Source organism: Aricia agestis, chromosome Z, assembly GCF_905147365.1.
Source record: "Aricia agestis chromosome Z, ilAriAges1.1, whole genome shotgun sequence".
Taxonomy (NCBI): Eukaryota; Metazoa; Arthropoda; class Insecta; order Lepidoptera; family Lycaenidae; genus Aricia; species Aricia agestis.
In genome coordinates, this window is record NC_056428.1 from 35,501,968 (window position 1) to 35,526,237 (window position 24,270).

The 24,270-nt window shown below is 38.1% G+C and overlaps 1 protein-coding gene and 1 long non-coding RNA gene across 2 annotated transcripts in view; one reads left to right on the forward strand and one right to left on the reverse strand.

Moving 5' to 3' along the window:
* Positions 1-24,270, forward strand: part of LOC121739399 (E3 ubiquitin-protein ligase highwire) — a 154,280-nt gene that overhangs the window by 6,062 nt on the left and 123,948 nt on the right. Inside the window, exons 10-30 of the mRNA XM_042131859.1 lie at positions 3,862-4,011; positions 4,132-4,284; positions 4,579-4,690; positions 5,245-5,410; positions 5,883-6,019; positions 6,378-6,551; positions 9,476-9,651; positions 12,514-12,736; positions 12,941-13,436; positions 13,655-13,821; positions 14,252-14,436; positions 14,910-15,665; positions 15,918-16,070; positions 16,503-16,607; positions 17,345-17,578; positions 18,381-18,590; positions 18,921-19,055; positions 19,424-19,602; positions 19,865-20,108; positions 20,654-20,820; positions 23,478-23,643. Of these exons, the coding sequence (XP_041987793.1) occupies positions 3,862-4,011; positions 4,132-4,284; positions 4,579-4,690; positions 5,245-5,410; positions 5,883-6,019; positions 6,378-6,551; positions 9,476-9,651; positions 12,514-12,736; positions 12,941-13,436; positions 13,655-13,821; positions 14,252-14,436; positions 14,910-15,665; positions 15,918-16,070; positions 16,503-16,607; positions 17,345-17,578; positions 18,381-18,590; positions 18,921-19,055; positions 19,424-19,602; positions 19,865-20,108; positions 20,654-20,820; positions 23,478-23,643 (4,488 nt within the window). The remainder of the gene's footprint in view (positions 1-3,861; positions 4,012-4,131; positions 4,285-4,578; positions 4,691-5,244; positions 5,411-5,882; positions 6,020-6,377; positions 6,552-9,475; positions 9,652-12,513; positions 12,737-12,940; positions 13,437-13,654; positions 13,822-14,251; positions 14,437-14,909; positions 15,666-15,917; positions 16,071-16,502; positions 16,608-17,344; positions 17,579-18,380; positions 18,591-18,920; positions 19,056-19,423; positions 19,603-19,864; positions 20,109-20,653; positions 20,821-23,477; positions 23,644-24,270) is intronic.
* On the reverse strand, positions 7,054-8,865 carry LOC121739403. The gene is made up of 2 exons (XR_006037440.1): positions 8,795-8,865; positions 7,054-7,087 (listed from the first exon to the last, which is right to left on the reverse strand). It is a non-coding gene; the product is annotated as an uncharacterized LOC121739403 (long non-coding RNA).

Below are 24,270 nucleotides of genomic sequence, written 5' to 3' on the forward strand. Positions count from 1 at the left end.
CAATACTTTGTATGCAATTTCATCCCCATTTGCCTGTGAAATAGTTAGGTCTACAAATAATTTCTCAATTTATTCGCCAAACTCCTTTACAGACTTTTCCCCTTGCCTAGCCTTTTGTAAACAAGACTGGAGAGCGGTGTCGAATTTGCGAGTCAGTAAATATGTTCGCATATCTTTTAACAACAATTCGACCGAATTATATGAAGAAGCCAAACGCATATTTGCACCATAAGTTAACCTATTTTTTAAAACAAATTTAATTAATAATTGCCTGCCATTATCATCGAGCATTGAATCGTATAATTCGATCGAGTCAATTAGTTCTCGAGTTACATTTTCATCATTATTCATTTTCGGTAGAAGGCTAACAGCCGTTTTCAAATCAAACTTTTCAGTCGTCATTTTTGTTGACAAACTATTCTCCGGTACTAAATTAGAACTACTTTCAAAACTTAATATTTTAGAATAACATTCTTCTATAGAGCAACACAAAATTAACAATTCATTAGAAATATTTTCAGGCAAATTACTCAAAATATTTTTAAAATCTCTATACAAACATTTACATTCTGAAACCTTACTCTCAAACCATCAACCGCTACGTTGGTTAATGAGCCTTAAGTCTCCAAGTGGGCGTATAGCTAGATGGGCTCTGACACTCCAAGAATACAATTTGAGGATCGAATACTATACGCTGGACGAGCCAACGTCGTTGCTGACACGCTCTCGCGATCAGTATGCGCAGACGGAGTTCAATGTGATGTGTGCCTCACGTTCACTGTGGACGTTCCTGCCAGGAGAGCTAGTGACATAAGGGAGAATCAGTTAAAAGATCCGGAGATAAAAAAAATATTAGACGACATCGAATCCGAAGATCCAACCCGTGGAAGACCATGGACGGACAGAGGTTACATTACTTCGGATGGTATCTTATATCGTTATGGCCCGGAGGGAGATGAAGACGACGAGGCTTGCCTTGTTGTGCCCAACCACGAGCGATCCAAAGTATTAAAAGACTTTCACGATTCGCCTATCGCTGGCCACTTTGGCGTAGAACGTACTTTGGCCCGGTTGAGATCTCGATTTTACTGGCCAAATATGCGGAAATGCGTTGCCGATTATATAAAAAAATGTGCGCCATGTCAAAGATACAAGGCAGACAATAGAAAGCCTGCTGGACTATTACAAACACGAGCCATGTCCAGACGCTTTGAGGTTTTGTCAGTTGATTTGTTTGGTCCTCTGCCAGTCACAGCCCAGCAAAATCTATGGATACTAATCGTGGAAGATGTATGTTCAAGATGGGTAGAGTTGTTTCCCCTACAGAACGCAACTAGTCTCGAATGCGCCAAAGTCCTTATCAATGAGGTATTTTTCAGGTTTGGCGTCCCACGACGCCTCATCAGCGACAACGGTGTACAATTTGTAAGCGAGATAATGCAACAAACATGTCACGTGATGGGAATAGATCAAATATTAACCCCATTGTACCACCCTGAAGCAAATCCTATTGAACGCAAGAATAGAGATCTAAAACCACAACTCACGATCCTCGTGGGCACAGACCATAGCACCTGGGATGTACACCTATCATCAATCAGGTTTGCTATGACCTCTGCAGTGACATCAAGTACAGGGTTTTCACCCGCTTATCTTACCTTCGGCAGAGAGCTCCGTGCGCCGGCAGACGCTGTTAATGACATGCGTGCCATTCTAGAGAGCGACAATATTGTGCCTAGCATTACCATGTACCTCAAAAGAATGGCTGAAGCCATGTCTAATGCACGAGATATACATGAGAAAAATCAAGCCATGCAGAAGAAATATGCAGATAAGCATCGGCGCCAAGCACCTGATTATAAAGTAGGAAATCTGGTAATCTAATATCCCCCAAAGCTCGCGCGGAAATAATACCAGCTTTATATTGCTTAAAATAAACTTATATTATTAATTAACTAGCCCACGACTTTGTCCGCATGTATATTTTTGTCGCCTCGTGTTTTCGCACTAGTGCGACTTCACCTTATTAAGAGGATACACCAGGGGCTAGAGAAATGAAAAAAAAAGTACGTGTAATATCTATAGCTGTCTCCCTTACCTATACCGCAGAACGCGATAGAGACAACTGCAGAAAATCCAGAAAATCAACGATTCGTTGTCCCCTGATTCCTTCTCCAAAACTTAACCGATTTAAGTACTTTTTTCATTAAAGATTAAAAAAAGGCTTGAGCTGTGTTCCTATGTTTTGCTTTTTTTTGTATAATCTAGCCAAATCTGTTTTTTGGACGTTTGAACACAGCGGAAAATCTGGCCATTTTTTTAGGTTTTTGAACGTTCATATCTTATTTAATAATTAAATTATGAAAAAAAAAAAGAAAACATAGGGACATTGTATTAGTGGCCTTAGATATTCAGGAAAAAAATTATAACTCTACTAGCATTATCCAGGGAGGAAACAGGGGACAACGTTTGTATGGAAAAAATGGCGGTGTGGAATCCTCTTAAAGTTTTGAATCGGGAGGATGTCTACTTTACTCTCGCTCGGTCACGTGGCCGCGTGGGGTCTGTAAAAGCCCGGATATTGCGAAAACGAGAAAAAAGTATATTTAAATTAATAGTAGTAGTAATCGTAGTGACTCAATAAATGTATTGACTATGCTTTTACCGAATATACAACATGACTGTTGAGACATGTTCAATACTCGAGGACGTGATATTTGATCACTGAGTAAATGTAGCTTAAAGTTAAATAATTATTTACCCAACGCATGGCCGCATAGTAATTTACCAATGTCCATGATTCATTTATTTAGAGGGAAATTTGGTAAAAAATTAAGTACCTAACTTTATTAAGTATATAATTATAATGAGAATCGAGTACCGTATCGAGTACTCTCCTTAAGTATTGAACATGTCTCACCAGTCATGCTGTATTGTATCTATATAGGAATTCAAGAGTTCCGTACACCTTCTTTCTTCTTATTTGAAGTCGGTTAAAAGTAGCCTAAGTTACTCCTTACTGCATCAGCTATCTGACAAATAAAGTCCTGTCAAAATCACTCCAGCCATTTTAGGCCGATTAGCCGAAACAAACAGACAGACAGACATACAGACAAAAATGACAAAAAAAAGTTGTTTTGGTGTATGTGTCGCAGGCGGATTGTATAATCCGCCGTTTTACATTTCGGCTAGTTGTTTTAAAAAACAGGGCCGTTTTGTAATGCGGCGATTTATCGATTAGCCGCATTGAATGCGGCTGAATAAAAAATCGCCGGAATGTATTCGGCGCCATACGATGTTCAAAACCATCATGTAATGCCATCATGTAATAAAGCGAAAGATAAGTCTCCTCTTTGACAGTTTTTAGTTCCGATTCTTAATACTCTTGGCGCTGCTTGTATGACATAACAACAAAAATGGCGTTTGATACCGAAAGTAAATTGCGATGTTTCGAGTGAATGAAACATAGAAAACAGTAAATTTTAGAACAATATTCGGGTGCAATTAAAAAAATTCTATTATTCTCGATGTAAAACAGTAAAGGAAGTACCGTTACGAGGAGAGTACGATGCGGCTAAACGTGGGCCGCCTTATTGAAGAACGTATCGCAATGACAATCCGGCTAATCGTTAAACCGCCGCATTACAAAACGGCCCTTTTTTAAAACGGCTAGCCGTAATGTAATACGGCGGATTATACGACCATATATTATACGACCGGCGACATATGTACCGTAGTAATATGTAGTCCAATTTTATGTATGACAGCATTTTTTTACCCCAACCAAAAAAAAAAGAGGTTGTCATAAGTTTGACATGTCTGCCTATCTGTGTGTTTGTCCTATAATATTATATATTACAGGTGGCAGTGGGTCACGAGGGAGTGCACGCTATACTGGTCCTAGACAATGGCTCCGCGCTATTCACCGGTATAGCCCGACGCGGCGAAGACGGCGACGCCAACAAACATAGACGAACACCCAAACCTACACGACCTAAGAAAATACTCAAGGTACAGTACAAGCAATTTGGATATCAATTGCCTGTACATATGCCTCGATATGGCATGTCTATTATAAATATACGTCTATGCTACAACGTGAACTTTATTAACTTATTACTTGCTTTTCAGGCGGAGGGACATTTTGTGATATACGCAGCTTGCAACTACGGGTCGACCGCTCTTGTGACTCGACAAGGACAACTGCTTATGTTCGGCAAAGACACACAGCACTGCGATGCGACTGGCTTGGTCACTGGACTCAAACATGAGAGAGTCATTCAGGTATACATTGTTATAGTTCTGTCGTGAAGCATGTAGAATGTAGATATTAGTATTGTAAGATCTCTTGTCTCTTTTACTCGCGTACAACTTGCTATAGTACCTACTTCTACAAGTGCAATAGCAATATTTTCATGTGCGTTTGAGAAGGATACCAGCCCCCCTAGACAAGTGGCAAAACGCTAACGCTACAAAATGTATGCGATTTGACATAAGTCATCGCTTTTTTATAACGTTAGCGTTAGCGTAACCAGAAGCTATTTGAAATGTTAATACAAAAGTATGTATTTTTTTTAGGTGGCACTCGGCAAAGCACATGCTGTTGCTTTAACAAACTACGGCCAAGTTTACTCATTTGGAATTAACAACAAAGGCCAGTGTGGCAGAGACTTTGGTTATACTAAAGAAAGTAAGTAATTACTAATTACTTACCTTTTAAAATATTTATAATTTCATTTTGAATTTTGTATTGAACTTCGGCGCTGGATCCATAGCTCTTTAGGATTTGTTTCATATAGCCTTAAAATGTTGGCTTCGGGCTAGCAGAATTTTTAGTCCCTACAAAAATTGAAAGCGAGCAAAGACAAAACCCTATTTTACTCTATCAATATTAGTTAGCTGAGTTTTGCAAATGAGCTGTAAGGTGGAGTAGCTAAGATTCAGAGCATTATCTTATATTTTTAAACGAGCAATTCATGTATATATAAATAATTAGAATCTTGGAATCGGCTCCAACGATTTTCATTAAATTTAGTATATAGGGGGTTTCGGGGGCGATAAATCGATCTAGCTAGGAATCATTTTTAGAAAATGTCATTTTATTTATGTTTTATCGAATACCGAGCAAAGCTCCGTCATATAACTAGTAATTATTATGTCAAAGAGCTTATATTTTGTAAACCTTAGAGACTTTACATTGTCATATCATAAACAAATCGCATCACTAACATATGATATTCTTAGAGGGGTACATCCCCCGTCGTCTGAGTGCGCGGGACGAGGTCCGCCTCTGCCAGGGCGCGCACGCGTGGGCGGTGGACTACTGCCGCGTGTGCGTGTCATGTCGCGAGTGCACGGGCTTCTCTAGCGCGTGTCATTGTGCTAACTTGCCCAACCGGGTGCCTGGAGAGTAAGTAAACAAATATTCTATCATCTCAGAGGTGTAGGACGCTTTTCCATTGTCATGAGTGCCATTGCCCGAGCGCGGATCTGGTCTAAACCACAACCAAACCATTTGCCCGTTACGGGCTTCTCTAGCGCGTGTCACTGTGCTAACTTGCCCAACCGGGTGCCTGGAGAGTAAGTATTATGGACATACAAGGGGTCATTTATATATTTCCGAAAGGAGCGATGGTAATAATTATTAGGTTTGTTAGAAATCTAGTCTATATTCTAGGTCTTAAAATGACAGGTAGACATGGACAAAGCATTCCATAGATTATTTTTTGCGTTACACCGTCTATGGTTACACTTAACATCAAAGGTGTTCGCGTTTTCAGGTTTTTTGAACAAATCTGAGACATTTAAAATTCTACTACTTTTTGTTCTGTCACTATGTATAGGTTAAAAATAGCCCCTAAGTTACTATTTGTCTGTCATAGGAAATGCGGATGCGGTGAAGGTGACAGCGGTTGCTCGTCGTGCGGCGTCTGTAGGCGATGCGCCGAGGCGTCCACATCCAGCCCCCGGCCTGATCGCGAGTACGACGACGATTCTGCTAGATCCGACACTGCTAGCGGTAGGTTACATTTAAAAAATAAAAATGAACCTACGTTCCCGATTTCTCCCGCATCCTCCTCCACCATCGCTCCCACTTCTGCTTCTCAGCATGTAGAATTTTAGTTCTCAATCTATATCAATATCTAATATCTTTATTCTTAGGCCTAGACCAGTAATTTCTAATGTTGAAAGTGGTCTATGAAAGGTTTGTTGTCAGTTGCAACTCGCATTAGACAAGGACGAAACATGTTAAATAGCGTTACTTTGGATTAATTAAAATAATCAATAATACGCTTGCTGCTACTTATAACCACGCGACCACGCGGTTAGTCTCAAAATCCCAGACTTGCTGTAGTAACTTATCATAATCATTTCAGATAAAGACACCAAGTACACTCAGTATGAAGGACACAGCTCCACAATGGACGCTGATCGCGAGTCGAGTCTCAAAGTGAGCTGTCTGCCGCCGGCGCGCGTCGCTGTGCCGGGCGGGCATAGAGTGTCGGCTGTTGCGTGTGGGCTACATCACACGGTGCTGCTCACTGAGCATGGTTAGTAAAGGTTTAAGATGGGGTGAAATTGCAGGTGTGCATGTGTGTGATATCTAGTAATAAGGTACACTAGGTAAAGCCTGACCAGAAAAATAAAAAAACCTGCGCTGAGGGCGCTAAATGAGCTATGATTATGGCAACATCTAGTACAGTCATACACTTACGAATTGGCTAGTGTACAATTTTTAGCTAGTGTTAATTTAATAATATTACTAGACTAATTATTTTAATATAGACTATTGAAGGAATAATTTTACAAAAGCATAGCATTTAAGTATAGTTTTAAAGTACCGCGAAATAAACTCCCTTAATGATAAAACTATAGGCATTAGGCAGTTTAAAAATACAACTTTATAATTTCATTATTAGCTTTTATTAAAGTTAGGTATTCATCAAACTCAGAATCTAAATATTCAACAGATTCATATAATACTTCATGGTCTTCAGATTATAGTGGTTCAATGTCATAATATCTCATCTCTGACTCATTCTTCTTTCATTATTCTTAAGTGTAGAAAATAAAACTGAGGTCTGACCTACGAATAATAAAAACTAAGGAAATGTAACTCCCATACTTCAACCGTTTTAAATTTGACTCCTTTTCGAACACTAAAATATATATTATCATAATATTGCGCGCCGGACGACAGCCTGCGCGGTTATTGTCATTGTCATAGAACAACAAATAATTGTCAAAGGCGAATAGTATTATGCAGTATACACCAAGCACATCTACTATCACGAAGAAACGAGCACATAATTATTATTTTAAAATCAAACATTTTCACAGTGGCGGATTTAACAATAGGCTAAGTAGGCTAGGGCGGCAGATTTAGAGGGGCGGCAAATTTAGTCCCATTTTTTTTTATCTTACAGAAATAAAAAATCCCACCAAAAACATTTCTTGTAAAATATTGCCGAGACGACCACATATTACGGTTTACCCTGTGAAAAAGATAGTATGTGATCTCATGTAGAGACAAGCTTCTGAATCTACACGGCCTAACTCTACTGACCCTACTTCAACAAATTCTACATACCAGTAAATAATATGTATGGCATCGCCGTTTCGCTACAAAGCAAAAATTTTCAAAAAATGGTTTTGGTAGGATATGATTGTGAACTAAACTAACATATTGAATTTCAAAGGTAAGTTATAGGGGCGGCAATAATTGAAAAGCCTACAGGCGGCAAATTTGTAAGTCCGCCACTGCATTTTCCTCTGATACTTAAGGCATCGATAATAATTATAATATACATGTAATAATTATGAACAAACCTTGTACGACTCGGGCGAATCTAAAACTGTTCTGTTCTGTAATAATTTAGCACATTAGATTTTTGTAATCTGAAAACGTCTTCTCTAGGTAGCCGTTTTCAGATTACAAAAATCTAATGTGCTAAATTATTACAGAATTGAAATTAAAAACTTACGTAAATTTTGTACTTATAATAACTCACAATTAATATAATATTTTAATAACAGTTAGCAGTTTTTTTTTTATTTTTGTTCATTTACAATATTAAAGGAAATACTTATTTGTTTTTGTCGATTGAACGTAATTTATTACATTAAGTTTTTTTGTTTTGTTGTAAAAAATCGTAGCAATAAATATGAGAATACCCATATCTATCTTATAACGCATTTACTATAATGTCAGCCAGACCCTAAAATTTCGTTTATGATTAAATTGTTACATCTAGCATAACACTGTCCATGGCGACTTTGTGCAATTTTTGTAATTATATTATTTTTTTATTATTGCACTTTTAGGATACCATCTAAATTTAATAAGACAAACCCAAAGAGCTTAATTTTATGCAAATACCCTAGCATCCAACTTAAATAAACCATCTTTTTTTGGTCGACAAAAATACAAGAAATTTAAGCATAATTTTAAACAATTCACTTACAGATGAAAGGTTATTCCTGTATTAAAAGTCGTATCTGTATGACTTCTACAACATTTCACAGGGCATTTAGGCATTTTAACAACAAAAATATTGTAAAAAGCTACGTAAAAAGTAAATAAACAAACCTAGATGTAAACAAATTGTAAAATGAGTTTGACAAAATTGTCATGTCAACCTGGTTGAATGTCACTCGAGTATATATACACGAAAAATGTGTACCAAACACATACATAAATATGCATGTATTCGGATCACATTTTGTAGCCTTTTGGTGCACTTTTTTTGACGGAGTTACTCTTCCTTAGTTTTTATTATTCGTAGGGTCTGACCTTATCTTCGTATTTTCATTACAGACGATCAATATACACCTAAAACAGAACTTTTAAATTAAATTAGTCACAAATTAGCCAATTCAAATTGTACACACTGTAGGTGGTACCTACCAGTCATGTTGACAACAGAGTCCGTGATGTTATTTAGAGGAATAGAGTCGATCCCTTCAGACCTTCTTTTTGACAAGTAATTTATGCGATTAATTCAGTAATTTCGTATTTCCCAGCGATGATTCAAAATATTTTACCACAAAGTCATATCAAGTATCAAAATAAATAGTTCACCATATCGACCCTGCCGCTATGTTAGTCTAGACACGCGGCAGCGTGTCAAGCCAAGTTCAAGTATAACAGAACTGGCGAGCACCACCTACACGAACCATTTGCAGCCACTTTTGACCCCCTCACAATTCAGAAACTATTGCACATAAACCTGTCAAATTTGGCTCACATATTGAGACTTGCGAGATCTAGACACGCGGTAGCGTGTCAAGCCAAGTTCAAGTATAACGGAACTGGCAAGCAGCACCGTGTGATATACATGAACCATTTGTACAAATATCTACTTCTTAATTGAACTGCGAGAATAATCCAAAACAAGCACTCATTGCATAAAAAGAAACTTTGAACCTATCCAAATACATAATTCCATATAAAATAACGAAACTCTTATAACAGGTGAAGTCCTAACATTCGGCTCGAACCAATACGGCGCGTTGGGCGCCGGAGACATTTCAGCTCATCACAGGATAGTGCGGGTTCGAGTGCCGCGCGCGTTGGCCGTGGCCGCTGGAAGTAATCATACCGCTGTGCTGACTAGAGACGGCGAACTGTATACCTTTGGAAGCTATCAGGTAAACTGTTTAATGGGTAGAAGTCAAATAATTCTACATACATGACTAAAAAATAGGTGTACGACCGTTTTTAAGCTCTATATAATAAGTTACAAACCTAGTTTATTAAGGCCCGATTCGACCAAACTTGAAGTTACACGAGTTCGAGTATAACTATCATGAGAATCATTTTACTCCTTTAATTTACTCTAGGATATTATCGTTTGCATTTTACCAAGTTACTCAAAGAGTATGAAATAAAATGTCAATTATAGTTCACAATGACACCGACCGTGACAGTTGAACCCTGTTGTGCAACTATTCTCAGTTTAATATTTACTCCACCAAAATAGCCCGTGTAAATATTTACTCCCGTGTAATTACCTTATTCTTGGATTAGAAGTTGGAAAAACGCAAAACCAGCTTACTCTTAGATTAGGAGACAGTTATACTCGAGTAAAATTTTACTCCAGTTTGGTCGAATCCGCCCTAAGTACAATTCATTTTCAGTAAACCAAGACATTTTTGTATTAATAGGTATATATAATTTCAAATTTGTGCATATTTCTTTTTGTCGCCTCGTGTTTTCGCACTAGTGCGGCTTCACCTCATTAAAGTTTTGAATCGGGAGGATGTCTACTTTACCCTCGCTCGGTCACGTGGCCGCGTGGGGTCTGTAAAAGCCCGGAGATTGCGAAAACGAGAAAAGTATATGTAAATTAATCGTAGTGACTCAATAAATGTATTGACATAATATTATGCTTTTGCCGTACATATTGTATATCTATATAGGGATTCAAGAGTTCTGTACACCTTCGGAACCAGGGTATAATTGGGTGCAAATTCTTATCTTTTGATAGTATGTGCTTAAAATCCTTCAGAAAAACGTAAAATCACTATATTACGTTTCCATATAACTTTCAATGAGTCTCGTCGATTTCTCATGGGTCGCAACGTTAGATCACCAATTTTATGAACATGTTACAAAAATTCGGACTACATCTTATTCTTATATATCAACAAAAGAAATTTGGAAATCGGTCCACAAACGGCGAAGTTATCCGCAAAAAAAATAAGTATTTTAATCGGCCAAGTGCGAGTTGGACTCGCGCACGAAGGGTTCCGTACCGTTATAGAGCAAAAATAGGTCAAAAAATGTGTTTTTGTATGGGATTTAAGGGTGGGCCTTAAATCTTTATATTAATATTACATATTAATTATTAAAATACACATAAAATTAAGGGCTTTGTGAAAATTTCAAGTGCCTACCTGTTGGCATTATTAATTACGAGCAAAAAAGGCCAAAAAAATATCACGCTTCTTGTCTGGGAGCCCCCCTTGATTCTTAAATATAAATTTTGTTTTATTTTTGGTAAGTATTTCTTACTTCTTGGCATAGCGCACTGACCTCCATTATACAAGTACGCTGAACTTATGATACCAACCTGCATTTTCTGCCTATTTGAAGCGGAATCAGCACCCCCCAATGCGGGGGAAGAAAACTAAATCTGACGTAACTTGCAAATGGCCGCTTTTTTTATATCTTTATTCATAAAAATGTTTACAATGGTAACTTAATACATAAAAAATCGCCAAACTGCACAAAAGTCTCTTGGCGATAATTTCGTTGTGCTTAATAAACTTAATAAATATTATTAATTCTAAAATTAATAACACATTTCCAACCTCGCTTAATCGCTATTGGTTGTAGAAACTAGTATTAGTTCCAAGTACTCCCACTATCAACTATCAGTAACAATATGGCGACTTTTAAACGTCATTTTTTCATCAAATTTAGTTCTCTTCCCCCGCATTGGGGGCGCTGATTCCGCTTCAAATAGACACAAAAACCAGCAGTCATTTCAAAGGGTATCGTAAGTCCAGCGTACTTGTACTTGAGGTCAGTGTTATGTACTTAGCGGCAACAGAAATACACAATCTGTAAAAACACAGACGGACAGACATCGAAGTCTCAGTAATAGGTTTCCGTTTTTACCCTTTGGGTACGGAACCCTAAAAATCACGTTTGTTGCATGGGAGCCCCCTTTAAATATTAAATTAATTTTGTTTTAGTATTTGTTGTTATAGCGACAATAGAAATACATAATCTGTGAAAAATTCAACTCTATAGCTATTACCGTTCTTGAGTTACAGCCTGAAGACAGACGGACAGACATCGAAGTCTCAGTAATAGGGTCCCGTTTTTACCAAGCTTAATAGCGTGCCAACCTGTCGATTGACAAAATATTCGATCAAAATATATTATATCAGTAATTCTATTCCTTGACGTCATTTCTACTGTGCTCATACTTATCTTTCTGTTATAGTTTGTGCGTTTTAACATGATATGGGTGATACTTCTCATATTCCTTGCTACGGGTTTTTTTTACAAGAAAACAAAAAAAATCAAAATGTAATAAATTATATTCCATCTACAAAAACAAATGTTTCCTATAATTGTAAATGAATAAAAATGAAAAGTTGCTAAATGCTAACTTATTAATATAAAATTGTAAATTTTAACTGTGAATATTATTGTTACGAAAATATTTGAAAAATGTCAGATGCATGAAATGGAACTTATGCCAATAGAGATTGACACTGTTGAATCGAAATCAAATCGATAAAAAGGGCGGCCATTTTAAATCGCCGGCGCCACTCTGAAACGTCAGTACGAAATCGATAACTTCGAATGTAATTCCTTTACGAAGTGATTCGATATTTTTAAATTATCGATTAATTTTCTTAGGTAACTTCCCTACTATTGTCAATTATAATGTATCACCCATATCATCTTAAAACGCACAAACTATAATACTATGTAGTAAGGGAAAACTTTTTTATTTGTAAAGTGACTAATGCAAGCATTGTTTCCCACCATAGAAGGGTTCCCTCGGCCGGCCACGTCTGGACGAGCCGCGTGCGGACCGAAGTCCGATTTGGTACGCCACACCAGCGCGTGTCCCTCGTCTGGGACCGCGGTACGCGTGCAAGGCTGTCTGGGTGTCCGCCTCCGGAGACCAGACCTTCGTCCAGGTTTCACAGGCGCTTATCAAGACTGACACGCTCTTCAGTTCCACCATTACAGCGAATAACAACTGTATTGGTGAGTTTTTATAAAAACTTTGTTACTTGATAACGGCGAAGAAGTTGTCATAGGTCAATTTTATTGTCTAGGTGTGCGTGCGCACGTGACTTGCACGTGTAGCAAGAGACTTTTGTCACCATCTTTAAATGCTCACTTTGATGACGAAAATTACTTATTGTATTTCTATTATTTACAATTATTTAACAACACATATTTTTGCAGTTATTCTTCCCAACCGACCAGAGCACACGTTTAAATGTATAACGATAAACAAAAACGACGGCTCCTGTAATGCTTGGACAGGGCCCGAGCAAGTCGACTTTGTAAATACTTTAGCGTGCCTCGATCCCCTATACGACGTTCTATGGTGCTACCAACCTCAGATGAGGGTTATGAAATGCTTCAACATACTAGCTTTCGACTTCCATAAGCTACAACGATGCAGCTCGAATGACCCCGAAGCGTTCTCCGACGCAGAATACGAGTACACGAATTACGGTTGTATGAAACGATTGGAGGATTTCCGCCATATTGAAAACTTCGAGTGGGTCAGCAATACGGATTGTAAAGATACGGAGAACATAGCTCTATCGAATACATCGGTGTTGAACCAAGAACTAGCAATACCCTGTACACCTGGCTGCTCTGTTACAAGAATACATGCGGCCTTACATTTACTTGGATGCTTGGATTCTCTTACATATGCACATGATAATAAGTGAGTATCAAAATCTTTTTAAATAATAAATAATAGATTTTTTAGTAGGCTTTCGAATTAAGTTGACTGTCAAGCGGCGATAGAGTCATCTTAGCGAAATTCATCGAACGCATTTTCATTGATCGAGTTTCACTGAGATGTGTTAGGCGTCAACAAGCTTTTAGGTAGATTAAATTAATTCTAATCACAAAATAAATAAAACCTTGACTGTATTCAAGGTTATGCATGGTGGAGTGCAAGCGAGACAACAACGTGATGCCTGTTGTACCAGTGGTGGAGGATTTCATAACGGTGAACAGATTTGAGAGCCACGGCGGAGGATGGGGATATAGCGGACATTCTGTCGAGGCGATACGTTTCATGTGCGACAGCGATATATTGTTAGGTAAGTTTATGAAGGGAAAACTGTGGTATTTTGTGAGTGAAAATTGGAGAAAATCTCATTGTTGATATTTCTTGTTTTTCGAGCTAATATAAACTGGAATCTAAAGTGCAAATCATAGTAGAGGAGTATAAACGATTGGGATTTCCATATAATATTGTGCAGGTAGTAAGCCATTCTTTTTTCTGAATGATGGGATAAAGACAAAAAAATGTTCTAATAAGCTGATATAATATGCACTATATTTTAATTTGATATTTATTGCCTTGACGTGTCGTTCTTATCGAAAAGACAGGTCTTTAATAAATATAATATCACTAAGCAAAAAAGTGACGACTTACACCAATAGCATTTTGCTATTGGTGTAAGTCGTCATTTCGAGAGGTAACGAATATCAGTATGGGTTTCACTACACAAGCTCTTAACATTCCAGGTGGTATCGGTCTGTTCGGTGGGCGAGGCGACTACACAGCGAAGGTCAAACTGTTCGATATCGGCCTCGACGGCGGTGATCAGGAGGGCGACGGCGAATTGATCACCGAGAGCGAAGAGATCGTGTACGAGTGCGCACCTAAAGACAAATACCCGGTGCTGTTTGAGAATCCTGTTGCGATCAAGGTAGGGCCTGTAAGAATAGTTTGTAGAGATTGTTTATTATATTTAATATTCACGTCAAAGCCTGAAGCCTGAAAATTCTCATGTGTCATTATATGACACATGAGAATTTTCAGGCTCCTTCTGAATGATCATAATTTGAAGTATCAAGCCGGGCTACCTATCAGTTAGGACGGTCATAGGTCACTAACGGCCATTCCCAATATTTGATCTATCTCTGGTTTTGCCCTACTAGAGATAGGAATAGCTCACAATTGACATAAAATATATGTCTCTAATGTCTAATGTGAGCTATTCCTGTCTCTAGTAGGGCAAAACCAGAGATAGATCAAATATTGGGAACGGCCGTAACACTCAATGAACCATCTCTTATTTTTAAAGGGAGTTAATAACACTAGATATGCTCTGCTAAACGCTACAATACAGCGTTTAACTATGCCTTTTATTCTTGTAATCAAAGACTATATTATTTTTAGGCAAACAGATGGTACGTAGCATGGGCGTGTATCAACGGGCCATCATCTGATTGCGGCTCCTCAGGACAAGCGATGGTTATAAACGACGAAGTCGGTTTCCACTTCAAAACGTCCAAGAAATCTAACAACGGGACTGATGTAAACGCTGGGCAGATTCCATGCCTGTTATACAACATTATAAGCCCAGACAACTTACTACCAGTCAGACACTTGGATCCAGGCGAACCAGTCATAGCGTTATCCAAGAATATATCCAGGAAAGTCACCGTTACATGCTTTCGATCCCTCATAACTTTATTGCAGTGGAGCTACAAATCATTCAAGGAGATATTATTGAATTCGAACGGACAAATTCCTATAAACTATCAGAAGTTGACGACAATGAAACACCAGAAACGACTAGTATACATTATAAGAGCATGTTTGAGGCTAGTCAAGTCCTACATCAACGAAATATACCCAGAGAGTGTGAAGAAGAAGAATTCCCCAGAATACATGTCGTACTTCGAAGCGATTGCTGACGTCAGGAATTTTATTCAAAGTGTCATGGCGGATCAATTGCCTACTTGTTCTATGTTACCTCGAAGACCGGGCCGAAGCAAGTCGCATAGAGTATGCTACGTTCAATTTGCTCTGGAATTGGCCAACTCGATACTAACAGAAGCGCACGAAACTATAACGTCGTGTTTTTACGCGTTCTTTCCGACGCCCATATTGAAGTGGAATCATCTATGTTTTCTGTTATATCACGTTAAGGTAAGAAAAGATTATAATGTGGTATCTCCACGTTGGCATATGATGGACCTATACAAACGAATAATTGGCAGAGTGTATTTGGTGACGTCGATTGTGCGTCCAGGTAATCTTGGTGGCAATTTTAATTACGCATTCATCTACGTTATATATCCATCATGGCCAACGTGGAAGAGAGACCTTCATATTTTGACTTAATTAATGTCACTTTATATCAAACATCCGCGGTAAATTATTTAACTGTAATTTCAACAGGATGGTGTAGTACCGTCGAGTCAGATCCGCGAGCTGACATCAACTTGCGCCGCGCTCTGTATATCGCAGAGTCTGCGTGATGTACTTCAGTATGTAGTGCCGCTAACACAGAGCCGGACTTCGACGACAGAGCCGAGACGACCTGACTCCAAGGTATGAGGCTTCATCTATTTTGCCTGTTTTCCCTAATGATAGTTGTATAAAGACGGAAGGCAACAAAGGCCTTGTAGAGTAGTAGTGGCATTTGGTGATATTCTTATTTCGACCATATCCATACTAATGTTATAAATGCGAAAGTGTCTGTCTGTCTGTCTGTCTGTCTGTCTGTTACCTCTTCACGCCCAAACCGCTGAACCGATTTTGCTGAAATTTGGCATGGACATACCTTGAGTGCCGGGAAATGACATAGGATACTTTTTGTCCCGAAAAAAAAGTACGGTTCCCGCGCGATAAACGAGTTTTGGCGCAACGGAGTTGCGGGCGTCATCTAGTTCAAAATTAAACTTGGATGACGTTTACATTTACAACATGGAAAAAAATAGGTTTTAGTTCTGACTTTGACCACCAGTCTAATTGAATTTTCAGGTACCAAAAGATGTACCTAGTAAATCTGCAACAGTTCCTAGAGCTTCGCACGCGCAGAAGCCACCTCCAGTGCCACCCAGGGCCAACAATAGAGAAACGCCCAAGGTAAATTATACTGGTAGCACCTGCATCGTGGGTATCGCAGACACAATAGATTTTCAATCTTAAATATTATAATATACTTAAATTTTTATTTATGAACATCTACGAACAATAAAAACTAAGGAAATGTAACTCTTTTATAAGTGGGAGAGCCATGCTTCGGCACGAATGGGCCGGCTCGACCGGAGAAATGCCACGTTCTCAAAGAATACCTGCGTGAAACAGCGCTTGCGCTGTGTTTCGCCGAGTGAGTCTACCGGAGGCCCAATTCCCTTCCCTATCCTCCCCTTTTCCCTTCCCTTCCCATCCCTACCCTCCCCTATTACCCTATTCCCTCTCAAAAGGCGGGCAACGCACCTGCAGCTCTTCAGATGCTGCGAGCGTCCATGGGCGACGGAAGTTGCTTTCCATCAGGTGACCCGTTTGCTCGTTTGCCCTTATTTCATAAAAAAAAAAAACTCATACTTCAATCGTTTTGAATTTGGTTCCTTTTCGCACACTAAAATAAGGCAATAAAGCTACGAAACACTATATTTAAATTGACAAATTAAAGCCGTTGACAATAATTACACAAAATTTTTGCATGTATTCGGGTCTCTTTTTCATAAAGTATATGTATTCGGGTCACATTTTGTCTAATCGGAAAATTTTTTGACACTGTTACTCTTCCTTAGTTTTTATTATTCGTAGATTAACGAGCATTATTTTTCGACTATCTCTATAACAATTTATTCTTTCAGTTGCCAGAAACAGAGGAATCAAACTCGAGTTACCTAGACTGGCATTTGCTCGATGTGGTGCCGAAAATATTGGACGTGGTGCTCGTACCGATTAAAGAACAGATGATGACAAGACAGTGTGGCCAACCTCACGATCACGGGGAGATCAAACAGCAGCAGCGGCTAGCCGAGTTCTGTTGTAAACTGACGTCGCGGCTAATAGCTGAGATGTCTTTCAGTGCGCTGCACGTTAGAGTGAGTATTTCTAATTTTCTAGTTCCTTAGCTAACACCTCTGTGAAATCTATTTTGATACCCGTTATATGTAAATCTTTTCAATAGCCCATTATAGTGTATAAAGTTTCAAATAGATTCGTAAAGAAGACGAAATTACCTTCTGTTTTAATCTTGACGTGATTGTTAGGTATACTCTGTTAGGTATACCCAGTCACGTCAACTTATTATTTATTATCATTGCATCGTTGGGGCAAAGCTGACGCTCTTTAGAGCATACTGTCAATGCTTCTATACGTGTCAGCTTTGGCTCAACTGCTCCAAAGCCACGAGAAGCAGTATCAGAGTTCAGTACAATAATGCATACCGTACCCTGATGAGACTGCCAAAGTACTGTAGTGCTTCGGGCATGTTCGCCGACGCCGGAATCCCGGACTATTTCGCAATTATCAGGGCGCGTGTCGCAGCATTTTGGTCTCGCATCCGTTCTGCAAACAATGAGATCCTTTCTGTGTGTGCCGGGTGCCCGGAAAACTCAATCCCAGCCTACTGGCTTTCGGTGCATCGTGGCAGTAACCAAAAGTGATAATTTTAGTTTTTAACATTTTAGATGTATTTTAATTTTATCACTTTTTAACTTTTATTTTATTTTATTTATTTCTTTTATTTTTAACTTAAATTATGTTATTTTATGGGTCTATTGCCTGAATTAAATGATTATTTATTTATTTATTTTATTTATTTATTTATTGCCTTGCTCACTTGACAAAAACGAGGGCTTCCGATTTTATTTTTATGGTGCATTAACATTCCATTTCTTACAGGACGATTCCGACACCAAGGTGGTGAAACACTATATAACACCATCACGATTTATGAGAGTTAACCAGACCCGCTCGTGGAACACGGGCAACGGCAGTCCTGACGCTATATGTTTCACTGTCGACCGGCCCGGTGTCGTCTTGTTAGGAGCTTGCGTCTACGGCGGTATGGGCAACTATGACTATACGTTGGAACTCCTACATGATGTGCGGGTAAGTATTGTATAGTCCAAATGGGGAGATGTGACATCAGGGGTCATTGATCTGTAGACTAGAGGTCAATGACCACTGAGGTCTTAGCTCCCTTTTTACTCTGGAGTCTAGTCTATAGAGTCTCGAGTGTTGATTCTAGAAGCGATGTGCGAAATGCTCGCACTGGATTCTGTTAATTGTTTTAAATCCTTATAAAAACAGACTATCATAAATTAATCGAAATAATCTCTCGGTAACATTTAAATCTGCAACTTTTTATTATTTTATAGCCGTTTACTGCTTGGTCGGTTCTAACCGAGTATGCGAATTACAATGTTCATGTTATTTCAGCTTCGAAGTGCCTCTGAGGAACCAAATCCAGCGCACTGCTGGGTTAGTTTGGAGGTAGTTCAGGGTTCCTTCGCAGCGTCCGACTGTCAACATGATATGATACAAATTAAGTTCGAGAGACCCGTCGTACTAAAGGTATTGTTAAAAAAATCACATTCGTTACCATCGTTAATTTTTTGCCATATTTCGGTTCTATAAATGATAAAACAGATATTATCAACATGATAAAATCAGAAACTCCACCCAGCTTGAGTGACCCCCCTCCACCAAGCCAATGTCACAACATCTAAAGGCAAAGGGTGGAGCAGCATAAAATCTAAGGAAATCGGAAAATGTGTGGTTTGGGCTGTGCGTTGATAGATCACCATGTCAGTTAGTCACCTTTGAGTTATATATATATATATATATATATATATATATATATATATATATATATATATATATATATATATAGATTATACACACAATACACATAATATGTTTATTATGTTCTTAATTTTTAGGAGGACCTCAGATACGCCCTACGTCTATGCAACCAAGGTGGTCGCACCACAAACGGAGACTGTGGTCTGCCAACTGTCAAGGGTCCTGATGGTACCACTTTCCACTTTGCTTCGTGTTCACTAAGCTTCAATGGTACCACTCTCGCTAGGGGGCAGTTACCATGTCTTATTTATTACAGGTAAGTCGATGTGACATAATATGTGGGTACTTATGCATAAAAATGAAAACCCCTTTACTAATTATTATTATTATTTCACAGTAAATAGTTTAGTCAACATTGCTTCCTTGTCTGTCAATTTACTCTTGTAAGGTGTCAAACAAGGACAGCTTTCTTCTCAGCTTCTTGTAAAAATTTTGTATCATATTTGGTATTATAACATACTTAATATGATTTTCTCATTGTGCCATAATAATATTGTATCATTACTTTCTTATTACAGTACAACAAAACCTCTACTGAACATAATGGAGAGTACGGACTCATTGATGGTAGCACTTCGTGACGTCACTCTACGGGTAGCGACCGTCATAATCGACAGATCCGTTGAGCTGTTCTGCAGTTTACGTAACGAGCTAACAGCTGAAGATCTCAGGAGAAATGCAACGGTGCTACAACAGTCCCCTGCTGTGAACACGCTGCTGCCTTTCGTACTTGCCAATCTAGAAGGGCTGGATGATTCAAAAGTAAGTTTAAAGTGTTATAACAGCCTGAGTTTTCATACCGAGTTTGAATTGCTACTAAACCCAATGTCACTTAAATTCTTTCGGTGGTATTTGAGTGAAAAGGGTAACAAACTCATTTATCTCTCCATCTTCACATGCTTTAACATTTACATAACTAAGGATCTATCAGACAGAAAGTAGTCACGCGGTCAAGCGTTCAAACGGTCAGTTTTGCGTTCTTTGTGTTCTATTACGCTACATAGATATACAGGAGGCGTTTTGACCGCATTAGCATTGCTGATGTGTGACTGACCGCTCGAACGTAGAATGTGAACGCAGAACGCTTGAACGCGTGACCGCTCTCTAACTGATTGGTTTCGTAGTTAAATTATTCAAAAAAGTTTTCAGGTATCTCGCAGAATCTAAATTGTTTCTTTTAAAAATATTGATCTCTACGGTTAGGGTTTTAGACGAATATACGCACTATCCGAACCCTTATTTTTTTTTAGTTTTAGTTTCATTCATCTTGTTTCACCTCACGTATTTTCTATATTACTTCATTTCAGAGTGTAATACAATTACTGGAGATGGTACGCAAGCTGCTTCCACACGTTGCCGCCATGAATTTGCTGGTGCCGAGCACGGATGAGATCGCCACTACCACCACCACACATTACTACACGTGGTTGGAGAGCGAACATCCGTATAAACAGGCGACCGTTACGAACATGAGGTGAGTAGTAAACCGCGCTCAATATATAAAAGTTTGAGCTATCCAGTAAGTATTATATAGCTAGAACTCCATGACATCTCATCTCTCATCATAATCTACTAGCTATTTGACCGAGCTTTGTATTCAATGAAATGGAGCCGATTCCGAGATTCCAATTATATATATATATATATATATATATATATATATATATATATATATATATATATATATATATATATATATATATATATATATATATACAAGAATTGCTCGTTTAAAGATATAAGATAAGATACATATTATAAAACAAAGTCGCTTTTTTCCCTCATGTCCCTTTGTTCCCTTTAATCTTTAAAACTACGCAACGGATTCTGATGATTCTTTCAGTGTTATATAGCCCATTTATCGAGAAAGGCTATAGGCTATATTTTATCACGTTAAGACTAATAGGAGCGAAGAAATAGAGGAAAATGTGGAAAAAACGAGGAAAATTATTTAAAAGGGCTAACTTGAACGCGATAATCTCAGGAACTACTGGTCCAATTTGAAAAATTATTTCAGTGTTAGATAGCCCATTTATTGAGGAAGGCTATAGGCTATATTTTATCACGCTAAGACTAATAGGAGTATGTGGAAAAAACGGGGGAAAGAAGAAGGGGCATTTTTGTATGGGACCCGTACCCAAGCTGCACGTTGAGACATACATCAAATGAAAGGGCTTGAAAAGTTGTACATTTTCTTGTATGACATAAAACCTCTAAACCATGGGAGAAAAAAGTTAACGAGGGTAGAAGGTAAGAAAAAATCACAAAAAAACACCGTGTATTATTGCATCAATTTATAGTGTTGCTGGTAAGGAATCATTTCTACAAAGTAATTGTATATGACAAACTTGAGGAAAGTGTTGTATTTTAGTATATCCTACTAATATTATAAAGGCGAAAGTTTGTTAGGATGTATGGATGTTTGGATGTATGGATGTTTGTTACTCTTTCACGCAAAAACTACTGAACGGATTTTAATGAAACTTTACAATAATATAACTTATACATCAGAATAACACATAGGCTACAATTTTAAGCGACTTTCAAAATGGGGGAGGTGTTATGTTCGTTTTCTCATGTTCAACGATTACTCTGCCGTTTGTTAACCGATTTTCAAAATTTTTCATTTGGTATATAGGGTATCATCCCAATTTGGTATTATATTCACAAAAGTGGTGATCTGATGAAGGATGCATAAGTAATCGAGGGAACTCCTCAAAATTTATATGGAAACATGTGGTGACTTCGGTTTCGTGAGAAGTATTCTAAGCATATGCTACCAACAAGTAAGATTTTGGACCGAGGTATACCTGGTATACCGTGGTTCGGAAGGTGCTGAGAGAACTTCTGATTCTTTATAGATACAAGTTTGGGAGTTTCGGCGTTGTTTTAAGAACGGAAAGCATATGCTACTATGCAAATTACATTCATCATCATCATCATCCCTACCATATTATACCATACATCGTCCCATGGTTATGACTTAGTTAGGTTAGCCTATAATGACCCTGTTATTGGTACTTTTCATAGTCTTTTAGATCGAGACTCGAGTTTGTCAAGCGATAATTGAAAAAAATCTATACTTAATATTATAAACCTGAAGAGTATATTTGCTTGAACGCGCTAATCTCAGGAACTACTGGTCCGATTTAAAAACTTATTTCAGTGTTAGATAGCTAATTTATCGAGTAAGACTATAGACTATATATTATCACGCTAAGACTAATACGACCAAAGAAACTCAGGAAAATGTGGGAAAAACGGGGGAAATATTAGAAATTACGAACTACTGGAGCAATTTTTATGGCAATATTTGACACAGATATAGAGTAAACCAAGTGAAGGGAGTAGGGACATAAGAGCTATTTTATGGGAAAATGTACGGTTTCCGTAAAATTCCTAAATTAAGCGGGCGAAGCCGCGCGGGACATCTAGTTCTTTTATATTTTAAAGAAATGTATGAGAAAACAATAAAACCTTAAAAATCTAACCTTTCCTGGATTTTATCGTATATACCTAATCACTTTGGAGAAATGTTTTATAATTAGCAATACTAGCGAATGGCGCAATAATACAGGATGTTTTGGTGGATACGAAGTGCCCCTCCTTTTTTGAAAGGACTTATCTCGCGAACTACTGGAGCAATTTTTATGTTATTTGGCACCGATAGGAAATAGACCACGTGAAGTATCATAGGCTATCGATTTTAATCATTTTTTCAGTGGCTATATATTTTATACCCGTACGACGCCGGGGCGGGTTGCTAGTATATTATATATCATGACATGAATACTTTTCCATGGAACTCAATCGATACAGTCGATTTTTTGTTATGCGTCATATTATATCGAATCTTCGAGCCATCCGACTACTTTTCCCGTACCTTACACGAGGATAAAGAAGATGTATTGATACTTAACATGGTCTGATAAGACCAAGAAGAGTGTGACCCCGGCCGGCGAGATTCGATCCCATATCAAATCTTATTTTGGAGCTCCTTACCAAAACCAAAAAAAGTAAGGACTAATATTACGTCCTGAATGTTATTGAGGGGTTTTATAGCCCAAGATCCACTTACGTTAAACAATGCTGACGATAGCAGTTACTAACTTAATCATCACATTTCATCAGGGTCCTCTTCCCGCCGCAAGTATCCTGGATAGTCCTGGAGATGGATCCTCGCAGCATCACGGCTCAACCTGAAGATACACTCACCATTTACGCGGTGGCCGGCGCCCCCAAACACAGGTGTCACTGCGCCGCCGACAATCGCGTATCCGACCCGCCCTTCCGCAAGGTATATAAGGTAGAGATCGTTCATTCATTCATTCATTTTTTACTCTATAATGCACTCTACAGTATAAATTATGTGGCTTATAACCCGCTTGTTCATATCTAATGTGGTTAACAGGAATTCCGTAATTTCTCAATAAATGCCCAATGGAGCTTAAGACGATTTCACTCCAGAATCTTTATTGGATTTTAAAAAATGGCTCTTGGTGTATGTTAAACGAACCAGCTAACTTAAGGCGGGGATTAATCTCAATCAAAAACGATAACCTTGCACACAACCAAAGACCAAGCGTATACTCATCGCAATAAGATTCATTTTAGCTTAGCATAAAACTATAGGTTCTCGGGCGAATCTTCTCTATTTTTCATGTTTTTTTAAATATCTTTGGAAATAAATATTAAGAAACAAAATTGTTCGGTTAAAGAATTTTTAATATAGATTTACTAACAATTTATTCAAATAAAATGTACAATTATCCTAGTTAATACTTATATTTCGATGAAATAGAGTTTTTTCGGAGGTAAGTTTGTAAATTAATTACAGCCAAAGTATTACGTTTTATTAAAATGTTTATGGTTTAAGGTATTTTGAATATTGTGCTTTATATCTCATATTTTTTAACACTTCGTT